The sequence below is a fragment of the Calliphora vicina genome, chromosome 1 (genome assembly GCF_958450345.1).
Source record: "Calliphora vicina chromosome 1, idCalVici1.1, whole genome shotgun sequence".
Classification (NCBI taxonomy): domain Eukaryota; kingdom Metazoa; phylum Arthropoda; class Insecta; order Diptera; family Calliphoridae; genus Calliphora; species Calliphora vicina.
The window spans coordinates 18,753,679-18,766,342 of NC_088780.1; the positions used below are offsets into that span (position 1 = coordinate 18,753,679).

General features: G+C 27.8%; 2 protein-coding genes across 3 annotated transcripts in view; both read left to right on the forward strand.

Annotated features, from left to right (window-relative positions):
• The first annotated feature begins 252 nt into the window (after window positions 1-252).
• meigo (Solute carrier family 35 member B1 homolog meigo) lies at window positions 253-2,230 on the forward strand. Its single transcript, XM_065515760.1, has 3 exons — window positions 253-545; window positions 607-1,074; window positions 1,137-2,230. Exons 1-3 carry the CDS (start codon window positions 341-343, stop codon window positions 1,487-1,489), a joined length of 1,026 nt encoding a protein of 341 aa, XP_065371832.1. The 5' UTR covers window positions 253-340; the 3' UTR covers window positions 1,490-2,230.
• A 2,813-nt stretch (window positions 2,231-5,043) lies between these two features.
• The window catches only part of SNF4Agamma (SNF4/AMP-activated protein kinase gamma subunit), a 279,015-nt gene continuing 271,394 nt past the window's right edge, over window positions 5,044-12,664 (forward strand). Inside the window, exon 1 of one of the 2 annotated variants that reach the window (XM_065516510.1) lies at window positions 5,044-5,202. The gene's annotated coding sequence lies outside the window, so the exon portion shown is untranslated. The remainder of the gene's footprint in view (window positions 5,203-12,664) is intronic. The other variant, XM_065498054.1, reaches the window with a different exon arrangement.

A 12,664-nucleotide genomic window follows, 5' to 3' on the forward strand; every position in this document is an offset into this window, starting at 1 on the left:
TTTGTTAAATTTTTCATTTTGGTTTTTTGACATTTGTTAAGACCAATCATTGTTTTTGTAGAACTAACACCACCTTGTATTAATTCGCCTTGGTTGTAACTTTCAAAAACATACCAACACATAAACACACACTGCATACACAAACAGCAACAACTCGAAGAAAAATATAACAAAAATTAACTGACGTGTAAAAAAAGAAATTCTAGCTCGTCTAATAACTGTGACATGAATATCTAACAAAATTAAAAGAAAATATTCAATAAAACAAGGATTTTTTAATATAAACTAACAAGTGTTTAATTGTGTTGAGTTAAAGGTTTTCAATTTTTTTTTACTCACTATGATGATACCGGAAAAAAGCCGCTTTCTTGTATTTGCTTTGGGCATATTCTTTTGTTATTTCTTGTATGGGATTCTGCAAGAGAAAATAACGCGTGGACGCTATGGCCAACAAACCAATGAAGATGGTAGCATAGGCGAGAGATTCTCCTATGCACTGGCTCTAGTGTGGGTGCAATGTTTCTGCAATTATCTCTTTGCCAAAGGTGAGTGTGTAATTCAAGGGATAATAAGTTTTGATGCATTCTAGTCTTTTATCATTAACAGGTTTATTAACCGTAAGACCACAAAAAGAAGACACAACACATTCGGGTTACTATGCTGTCAATGCTCTTACTTATTTGCTGGGCATGGTCTCCTCTAATATGGCCTTGCGTTGGGTTCCTTATCCCACCCAAGTTGTGGGCAAATCTGCCAAACCTATACCAGTTATGATTTTGGGTGTTCTAATTGGCCGTAAGGTGTATTCCGTGACACGTTATGCCTGTGTGACTGTCATTGTATTGGGCGTTGTGTTGTTTATGTATAAAGAGGGCAAGGCCTCTACGGTCGAGTCATATGACAGTAACGCCGTCTTGGGTCAGCTGTTGTTGATCTTGAGTCTGTCTATGGATGGTTTGACGGGTGCTGTACAGGATCGTTTGCGATCATCAAGTGCACCCTCGGGTCAGCAAATGATGTTGGCCATGAACTTTTGGAGTTCCATAATGTTGGCTGTTGCCTTGATAGTCTCAGGTAAATAAAATTCAATGACTCTTTAGCTTTTCGTTTAATCATAACTGTTATTGTTTCTTTAGGTGAAGGCATAGAGTTCATACACTTTGCCAGCCGTCACCCCGAACTCTGGAGCCATTTAGGTTTGCTGGCGCTCTGTGGCTGCTTGGGCCAATTGTTCATCTTCCTAATGGTGGCTGGGTTTGGCCCACTCGCCTGCTCCGTCGTCACTACCACCCGTAAATTCTTTACCGTCTTGTGCTCGGTTGTTTTGTTTGGCAACGTTTTGATAGCACGTCAATGGTTTGGTGCTGTACTCGTGTTTGCCGGTCTTTTTGCCGATATGTTTTATGGCAAAAACACATCAGCAGCCGGCAAAAAAGCCACTGCAGTGAAAGACAAAGATTATGAGGAGAAAAAGAAATTGTCATCCTAGAAATTGGTGCCGTTGCCACAAACTGCAGCAGCTCCTTTACAACCATATAAGATTACAGTGTAATTTTATTCCATAGACAAACAGCCTAACCACAAAAGACATTTTAAAGTAAATTGCTGTTAAAGTCGACTTTTCGGATTTTGTGGTTGACAGGCTTAAAGTTTTTTTATTTAAATTTTTATACAAAATAATAATTATTTCAAAAGAAATGAATAATTTAAATTAAATTATGATTTCTAACAGTGCAAATTAGTAAAATCAACATAAAAATCATAAAGTAGTCCACAGCTGTTACACTTTACTTGGCCAAATTAAAGCATGTTTTCTTTGGCCATTTAAGTTAACTCAAGAATTTATATTTTTAAAATATAATAGACAATTATTTTTAATTTTAAATTATACTAAATTAGAAAGACTACTAAAATGTGTCAAAAATTCACCGACTAAACTTCATAATAATAAAGTTTGCTTACAAATTAATTTCTTTAAATTATTAGTGAAATTTTAAAAGAAATTAGAAATTAGCTCAATTTGTTTCACACTTTAATGGAAAATTTTATTAAAGAAAATCATTTCTAAACTAAAGACCAAACATATTTGTAGAAAAATTTGTTGATAATGTTGTGCAATTGCTGCAACATCAGTTGACTTTAAAAATGTAGTGTAATTATTGTAAAAATTAACAATAAGATAGTACTGCAATAAAATTAAACTAAACTAAATAATAAAAGAATAAAGAAATTTGCATTTTTGTTTAATAGATAAAAAGTTTTCATAGAAAAGATGGTCGCCCACAAGAAATCTTGTTGTGGGCGACAATATTTTCTATAGGAAATCTGATGATGTTGTCGCCAACAAGATTTTCTATAGAAAAAGTTGTCGCCAACAAGATTTTCTATAGAAAAAGTTGTCGCCAACAAGATTTTCTATAGAAAAAGTTGTCGTCAACAAGATTTTCTATAGAAAAAGTTGTCGTCAACAAGATTTTCTATAGAAAAAGTTGTCGTCAACAAGATTTTCTATAGAAAAAGTTGTCGTCAACAAGATTTTCTATAGAAAAAGTTGTCGTCAACAAGATTTTCTATAGAAAAAGTTGTCGTCAACAAGATTTTCTATAGAAAAAGTTGTCGTCAACAAGATTTTCTATAGAAAAAGTTGTCGTCAACAAGATTTTCTATAGAAAAAGTTGTCGTCAACAAGATTTTCTATAGAAAAAGTTGTCGTCAACAAGATTTTCTATAGAAAAAGTTGTCGTCAACAAGATTTTCTATAGAAAAAGTTGTCGTCAACAAGATTTTCTATAGAAAAAGTTGTCGTCAACAAGATTTTCTATAGAAAAAGTTGTCGTCAACAAGATTTTCTATAGAAAAAGTTGTCGTCAACAAGATTTTCTATAGAAAAAGTTGTCGTCAACAAGATTTTCTATAGAAAAAGTTGTCGTCAACAAGATTTTCTATAGAAAAAGTTGTCGTCAACAAGATTTTCTATAGAAAAAGTTGTCGTCAACAAGATTTTCTATAGAAAAAGTTGTCGTCAACAAGATTTTCTATAGAAAAAGTTGTCGTCAACAAGATTTTCTATAGAAAAAGTTGTCGTCAACAAGATTTTCTATAGAAAAAGTTGTCGTCAACAAGATTTTCTATAGAAAAAGTTGTCGTCAACAAGATTTTCTATAGAAAAAGTTGTCGTCAACAAGATTTTCTATAGAAAAAGTTGTCGTCAACAAGATTTTCTATAGAAAAAGTTGTCGTCAACAAGATTTTCTATAGAAAAAGTTGTCGTCAACCAGATTTTCTATAGAAAAAGTTGTCGTCAACAAGATTGTCTATAGAAAAAGTTGTCGTCAACAAGATTTTCTATAGAAAAAGTTGTCGTCAACAAGATTTTCCATAGAAAAAGTTGTCGTCAACAAGATTTTCCATAGAAAAAGTTGTCGTCAACAAGATTTTCTATAGAAAAAGTTGTCGCCAACAAGATTTTCTATAGAAAAAGTTGTCGTCAACAAGATTTTCTATAGAAAAAGTTGTCGTCAACAAGATTTTCTATAGAAAAAGTTGTCACCTTCAAGATTTTTTAACTTTTTAATGAAAATGGTCCGTCATGAGTATTTGAGTGAAATCTAGTTTTAAAGTCAAAGCTACAAACATATATTGAAAGAACTTACCTTTTATCAGGAAGAAATCAGCAATGGAGTTTAAGAAATCTTAATATTTTTATGAAAAAATACAAAATATACACATCTTTATGTTGAGCAGTCAAAGTTTTTTGTTATACTAAATTTTAGGTAATAGTATCGATACCGATTTTTTAATTGACACACATTTTTGAATATTTTTTATTTAATTTTATTTAAAAATATATTTTCTTTGATATTGAATATTTTTAAATTTTGTATTTCACTCATTTTTTAATTTAAACTTTTCTTTAAGATTTCATTTCACTTTTATTTAATTTTTCATTTAAATCTTTTTTTAATTTGTTTAGTAATCATTCAATTACTGCTGATTTTTATTTAATTTCTTTAAATTTTTGTAATCAATTTCTATTTCCTTGTAATTTTTTAATAAACATTTATCACATTAACTAAATTTATTTTTCCGGCTTATAATATAAAACTAATACGATTTTTCATTTAACTTAACGAATTTTTTGAGCTTAAAATTGCCAGCAATTTGAGCTGTTTTTATTTGCTAATTTATTTACTTAAAAAAATACGTTGCCAACAATATTTTTATATATTCACAAACTTTATAACATATTTTATCAATAAACTATTAAATTGTATTTAATTTTCAATTTAAACTAATTATTAAGTTAAAAGTAAAAATTCCTATGTTAAAATCAACTAATCAAGCAAATGTAAAAGAAGAAACTGACGGATGTAAGACAAAAACAACAACCATAAAGAAATTTCCCGCCATTAATTAACAATCATGAGCTTTGGTATATATTGCAGCATTGTCATTCTTATAAGAACATTTAACTGCTGTGTTAAGGCAACTCTGTTAGCTATATTAAAACAACAAACAGGAACTGAGAAAAAAAAACACACAGAGAGAGAGCAAGAACAATTCTAGCTGCACAACAACAAAGTAAACGAAAATATGAATGAATTTTGCACAGTAGAAGTCGTGAATTTATGCTCGTCTACTACGGTCGTTGTGTTAAATTGTGTACTAGTACAAAAGAAATTTGTTATAAAACAGATAAAATTTAAAAGAAGAAAGAAAAATATCCTTTATAAAAAGAAAACTAAGGTTTTCTGATTGAAAATAAATTAAAAAAGCTAATAAGAAGTGTTTGTTACTATTTAAAAAAAGCAATTTTTGTTTGTTAAGTTAAAAAGAAGGAAAATTGAAAAGTTGCAGTGAGAAAAAAATAGCAATGAAAATCCTTTACTTTACAGAAAAAGTGGTGTAAATGAAAAAAATTTTAAGTATTTTACAGAAAAAAGTCTAAAACCTGTTTATTTTTATTAAAAAGTTTTAAAATATTTGTTTAAAAATAACTTTTAAAAGCTAAACAACAACAAAATTTTTGCCAGCAAAAAAAAAAATTAACAAAAATAATTTGTTTAAAATAAGTGCAGCAGTAGTAGCGCTGTTTAATTAAAGTGTGTGTGTGTGTGTTTTAAAAGGCAAGTGTTTTGTGCAACAAAAAAGAAAATAAATTTTGTTTAAACAAAATTTATATCATCCGTTTAAAGAGTTAAAGTAAGTACAAATAGTTTTTTTCATTACTTTTTGGCTAAAAATCATTAAATTGTTTTTGTTAAGATTCGTCATGTATTTTAAAACCTTAAAAGGGACACATACAATTTTTCTTTCAACTTTTTCCTTTTTAGTTCAACTACCACCCCCTGTCTGCTTTGTTATGCATTCTCCTGTTAAGCCTACAAACAACATTTGTATTTCTCCTTTTCCTTACACACTCTCTCTCGCACATACATATTTACCATCATACTCCATGATGATGATGGTCATTATGACGTGCATGATGTAGCTGTTGTTGTTGTTGTTTGCTTGCTTGCTCAGCTGTTTTGTGTTTTGGTCGGTATTTTCTTTTAACCTGCAAATTCTTAACGACAATAATTGATTTTTATCAGAAAACAACAACATTTCGGTAATATAGATAGATATATTGTTAAAAATAATAGTAATAAATTTATTTTTAAAACAAAGGGGCGACTGTGGTCACACTATAAACAATTGTGATAACAATACACTGTACAATCTGGGAATTTATAACAGTAAATTTATGGAAGTATGATTAAATGAGAAGGAAATATACACACAAACACATGCCATTTTACATACGGATTAATAAATGCCGGTTGTTTGTGTAATTTATAGGGGCGAGAAAGAGAGTTTAGATTAATTATAACAGTTTTATTGTTGTAAAACTGTAAATTTTCTTAAGTAGTTGTGTTTTTAACTTCCTTTAGAACTTAACGAAACTTTATTTTGAAAACTAACAAAGTTTAAATGCATTTGAAGCTAAGTATATTATTTTAACATGGATAAAAAGTTATTTTTTGTCTTAATTGTTTTACCTAAACAAGCTTATTTTTAATACCAAAATAAAATTTGATTTTAGGTCATTTAAAATAGGTACTTAACGAAACTTTATATTTGAAACCAAAAGCAATTCAATAAATTTGAGGCAAGCCTCATTTAATGTAGTCCTCTATTATAGAAATTATACAACATTTAAAATTTTTGTTAATTTAAAAAACTTAACGAAATATTATTTTCTAAAGCAAACACACTTAAATACAACTTTTTCTTTATTAAATTAACTTAAAATTCTATTAAAACAAATACAAATTTTTGATTTTTGTTAATTTAAAAAAACTTAACGAAACTCTATTTTGAAAACCATACTAGATAAAAATTATTTGTTTGTTTACACTTTTTCGTTAATTAATTTTATTTATGAATCTAGAAAAAAAAATTAATTTTGGAAATTTTAAAAAATTTAACGAAACTTTTTTTTAAAAATAAAAGTATTTCTGTAGATTTTTTACTATAATCCTTTAATGCGCATTAATTTTAATTTAATTCTGGAAGATTTTCTTATTTTTCAAAATTTTAAAAAACTTAACGAAACTTTATTTTGGAAACCATACTAGCTAGAAAATATTTGTTTGCATAATTGTTTTAGTTAAATATACATAGTTATTTTTAAATTCAATGTAATTTTTAAATTTTCTAAATTCAAAAAACTTAACGAAACATTATTTTTTATACCAAAACTATTTGAAACATTTTATTCTGTTATTCATCTATTACAAATTAAATACTATTCAAACAAATACAAAATTTAAATTTTTGTTGATTTAAAAAACTTAACGAAACTTTATTTTGGAAACCATACTAGCTAGAAAGTATTTGTATGCATATTTGTTATAGTTAAATAAATTTATTCTTAAATTAAAAGAAATTTTAAAATTTTGGAAATTTAAAAAACTTAACGAAACTTTATTTTTTAAACGAAAAATATTTAAAACATTTCTTTATTATATTAATTTATTGTGCATTAAATACTATTCAAATCAATAAAAAGATTTAATTTTTGTTGATTAAAAAAACTTAACGAAACTTTATTTTTGAAACCCTACTAGTTAAAAACTATATTTTTGTATACGTATTTTACTTAGATAAACAGGTTTTTAAATCTAAAAAAAATTGTAAAATTTGTAAATTTAAAAAACTTAACGAAACGTTATTTTTTAAACCAAAAACACTGGAAAAATTTCTTTAGTATATTCCTGTATTGATCATTAAATTCTATTCAAATCAATAAAAACATTTAATTTTTGTTGATTAAAAAAACTTAACGAAACTTTATTTTCTAAACTAAAAGTGTTGCAAAACTTTTTTTAATATATTACTTATTAAATACTAATCAAATCAAGAAAATTTTCTTATTTTAGGGAATTTAAAAAACTTAACGAAACTTTATTTTGGAAACCGCTTTAGCTTGAAAATATTTGTTTGCATATTCGTTTTAATTAGACAAAGTTGTTTTTTAATTTAAAGAAATCTTTAAATTTTATAAATTTAAAAAACTTAACGAAACTTTATTTTCTAAACTAAAAGTATTGGAAAACTTTTTTTAATATATTATTTTATTACTTATTAAATGCTAAACAAATCAAAAAATTTTCCTATTTTAGACAATTTAAGAAACTTAACGAAACTTTATTTTGGAAACCGGTTTAGCTAGAAAATATTTGTTTGCATATTCGTTCTAATTAGACAATGTTGTTTCTAGATTTAAAGAAATTTTTAAATTTTATAAATTTATAAAACTTAACGAAACTTTATTTTCTAAACTAAAAGCATTGGAAAACTTTGTTTAATATATTAATTTATTACTTATTAAATACTAATCAAATTAAGAAAATTTTCTTATTTTAGAGAATTTAAAAAACTTAACGAAACTTTATTTTGGAAACCATTTAAGCTAGAAAATATTTGTTTGCATATTCGTTTTAATTAGACAAAGTTGTTTTTTAATTTAAAGAAATTTTTAATTTTTAGAAATTTAAAAAACTTAACGAAACTTTATTTTCTAAACTAAAAGTACTAGAAAACTTTTTTTAATATATTAATTTATTACTTATTAATTACTAATCAAACTAAGAAAATTTTCTTATTTTAGATAATTTAAAAAACTTAACGAAACTTTATTTTGGAAACCGGTTTAGCTAGAAAACATTTATTTGCATATTATTTTTAATTAGACAAAGTTATTTTTTAATTTAAAGAAATTTATAATTTTTAAAAATTTAAAAAACTTAACGAAACTTTATTTTCTAAACTAAAAGTACTGGAAAACTTTTTTTAATATATTTATTTATTACTTATTAAATGCTAAACAAATCAAGAAAATTTTCTTATTTTAGGGAATTTAAAAAACTTAACGAAACTTTATTTTGGAAACCGTTTTAGCTAGAAAATATTTGTTTGCATATTCGTCTTAATTAGACAAAGTTATTTTTTAATTTAAAGAATATTTTTAATTTTAGAAATATAAAAAACTTAACGAAACTTTATTTTCTAAACTAAAAGTTTTGGAAAACTTTTTTTAATATATTAATTTATTACTTATTAAATGCTAATCAAATCAAGAAAATTTTCTTATATTAGAGAATTTAAGAAACTTAACGAAACTTTATTTTGGAAACCGGTTTAGCTAAAAGTTTTTTTTTTTGCATATTCGTTTCAATTAGACAATGTTATTTTTAAATATAAAGAAATTTTTAATTTTTAGAAATTTAAAAAACTTAACGAAACTTTATTTTCTAAACTAAAAGTACTAGAAAACTTTTTTTAATATATTAATTTATTACTTATTAAATACTAATCAAATTAAGAAAATTTTCTTATTTTAGGGAATTTAAAAAACTTAACGAAACTTTATTTTGGAAACCGTTTTAGCTAGAAAATATTTGTTTGCATATTCGTTTTAATTAGACAATGTTGTTTTTAAATTTAAAGAAATTTTTAAATTTTAGAAATTTAAAAAAACTTAACGAAACTTTATTTTCTAAACTAAAAGTAATGGAAAAATTTCATAGCTATATTTGTTTATTAAACATTAAATTTTATTTAAATAAGGAACATTTTCTTAATTTGGGTTATTTAAAAAACTTAACGAAACTTTATTTTTTTAACGAAAAATATTTGGACGAAAATTTTGCCATTTTCTTATAACTGAGATGAAATACTATTAAAATGAAAAATAATTTAACAATTTTTGTTGAATAAAAAACTTAACGAAACTTTATTTTTTCAACCCAAAATAGTTGAATCAGTTTTTTACTATTTTCATTTAATATACATTAAAGTTTATTCAAAACAAAACTTTCTTCTTATTTTGGGGAATTTAAAAAACTTAACGAAACTTTATTTCTTTAACGATTAATATTTATAATAAAATATTTTTATATTCGTTTAAAGAATATAAAATATTATAAAAATAAATAAATTTTTCTCATGTTTGTTGTTGAAAAAAACTTAACGAAACTTTAAGTTCATAAAAAACATTTCTTTTTTAATATTATTTATTTTTCTAAACCAAAAACTTGTTTAACTATAGCATTTCTTTTGTCTAATGCAATTTTTACAATTGCTGTAAATAAACAATTAAATTGCAAAATATTGATAAAAACAATTAATTTTTATTACAAAGTAATTACTTTTTTACAACGCTCTATGATTAACCTTGTCTTCTTAGTAAAAAACTTACAAAAAAAACCAAATATTTGCAAAAGAACATTTAATAATAAAACATACAAAAGAAAAACCCACACATGTACACAAAATAACGTCAGTTAGTCAGCCATTTAGATCTTCACATGATTTATTTTTGCTTTAAAAAAGATTTCATTAAATTCTTTAAATAATTCTAATAAAAAAAATTGAAAAAAAAAAAATCTAACAGAAAAAAGGCCAATAAACGCATTTGACATTAGATTTACAGAGGAAAGCAACCAAATTTTGTAGTATTTTTAAATGTAAATTGCACATTTTTTTCTCTCATAGAGAGCATGAGAAAGAGAGAGAAAGTTCTTCTTCCCCTTGGCTCTTTAAAAACCAAAAAAAAAAACAAAATGTCATTGAAAACTAAGCTAAACAAAATCAGTCATCAGCTATGAAATAATTTTGTTTGCATAAACAAAATTTCAAACAAATCCACCCTCTTTTTCTTTAATAGTTTTTTTTTTATGTAGGTTTTTTGTTAAACATATTATTATTATTTTGTTGCTGTTACTGCTGTTCTGTTGTTGCTGCTAAACTGTCACTATACCAGACCATTAAACACCATCACAGTGATGTCATCTGTCACATGTTTTGGTCAATACAAATACAAAAAAAAATAGAAATAAAAATCGTCAACCAACAAAATTCTATAAATAATCACTTGTTTTCGTTGTTTTTTTTGCTGTGCTGTAGGTTTTCATCTTTTTTTCTGTTTAAGCAGCTAAAGAAAAAATCCTCTAGACCGTTAAACATTGAAAATAAAATTAATATGTAGCAGCAACCAACAACAACTACGTCAAAATAAAAAAAAAAAATCAATATTTGTTTTGGTTTTAATGACCATTTGCATAAATCATAAATAAAATGGAAAAACGCCATTAAATGGTTCATAGAAAATTGAATAAAAATTCCAAAGGTTGCAGACTCTAAAATGAGATGGATAAAAATCAACAGGCTTTATGACATAATCCTACTAATTGAAGGGGATAAAAACGGAAAACATTAGTGAAATGGAAAGATATAGCCACAAAAGGGGTTCAGGTTGTCCCTAAATGAATAATTTAAGAATATTCCTTATCAATTATAGGCCCTCTTTAAGGACACATGATATTCAATCCTAGCTACCAAACAACCTGAAGAAATAGATCTAAACTACTAGAGCGACCGACCGATTACACTAATACCCCGGTTTGCGTCGCTAATTGGGCCTGGACTCAAAACGAAGCACGATTTTCCATACATTTGTATTGATTTTCATTTAATTGGTTCCTAGATTCATAATTTTTGCTGAAAAAATACATAGATTTTTCAATACAAACATTTTCATATTAACGCCCCAACTTCGAAGCCATGCGACGCAAAATGCAACAAAAACTATGCAAATCGAAGCACTAACGACGCAACTTCGAAGCCATGCAACGCAAACTGGAACAAAAGCGACGCAACTTCGAAATCACAGAAATTTTAAAAGACGCAACTTGGAAACCGACGCAGAACGAAGCGAACGCAAACCGGGGTATTAGAGTATAGTTGATACCTTCCTTGACGGCTCAACCTCACGGTGCTCTTGAGACTGGATAGAATCAATGCGTCTATCACCGCCATTGTGTGGCTTGCAAGGAACACCCAGATCGTGAGCTCGAGCTATATCATCCCCGCCATCATTGCTAGTTAGCAAACGGCAAAGCCCACGATAATTATCAAAGCAGCAACATCCGGCCCGGTAATCCAGTCCGACTTCAAGTCTGCTACTTTTAAGATAGTAAGATACGAAATTTGTCACTAGCTCAAATATCAGTCCTTTAACCAATGCTTTGGGGTTTAAACCACAGCCACCACGTGTTCTAAACTGCTAGAGCGACCGACAGATTATAGTTGATACCTTCATTGACGGCTCAATCTCACGGTGCTCTTAAGACTTGCAAGGAACACACAGATCAATGCATCAATGGGTTTAAACCACAACCACCACGTGTTCATCGAAGTGACCTCACAATCGATCCAACAGGACAAGTGCTGGAGCTCAATAAATCCCCGTGGTCCAATCAATTATAGCCAATTATTGGCCCTCTTTGAGGACACATGATATTCAATCCTAGCTACCAAACAACATGAAGAAATATGCAGATCTAAACTGCTAGAGCGACCGACAGATTATAGTTGATACCTTCCTTGACGGCTCAATCTCTCGGAGCTCTTAAGACTTGCAAGGAACACACAGATCAATGCACAAACCCTTGCTCGTGAGCTCGAGCTATATCATCCCCGCCATCATTGCTAGTTAGCAAACAATCCTGGCAATCCAGTCCGACTTCAAGTCTTGTTCTTGTAAGATACGAAATTTGTCACTAGCCCAAATATCAGTCCTTTAACCAACGATATTCTACTCGCTTTAAGGGTTTAAACCACAACCACCACGTGTTCACCGAAGTGACCTGACGATCGATCCAACATGACAAGTGCTGGAGCTCAATGGATCCCCGTGGCTCTACATAAAGTTTCTAGTCAGCTGCGAAGTTAAACAATCAAATTCTTACCAAGACTGAGCACCTCGGAGCTCCAGTTTCGCCACATATTTTGCCTTGAGGCGTAAGATACGAAATTTGTCACTAGCCCAAATATCAGTCCTTTAACCAACGATATTCTACTAGCTTTAAGGGTTTAAACCACAGCCATCACGTGTTTACCGAAGTGACCTGACGATCGATCCAACAACACAAGTGCTGGAGCTCAATGGATCCCCGTGGTTCTACATAAAGTTTCTAGTCAGCTGTGAAGTTAAACAATCAAATTCTTACCAAGACTGAGCACCTTGGAGCTCCAGTTTCGCCCCATATTTTCCCTTGAGGCGTAAGATACGAAATTTGTCACTAGCCCAAATATCAGTCCTTTAACCAACGATATA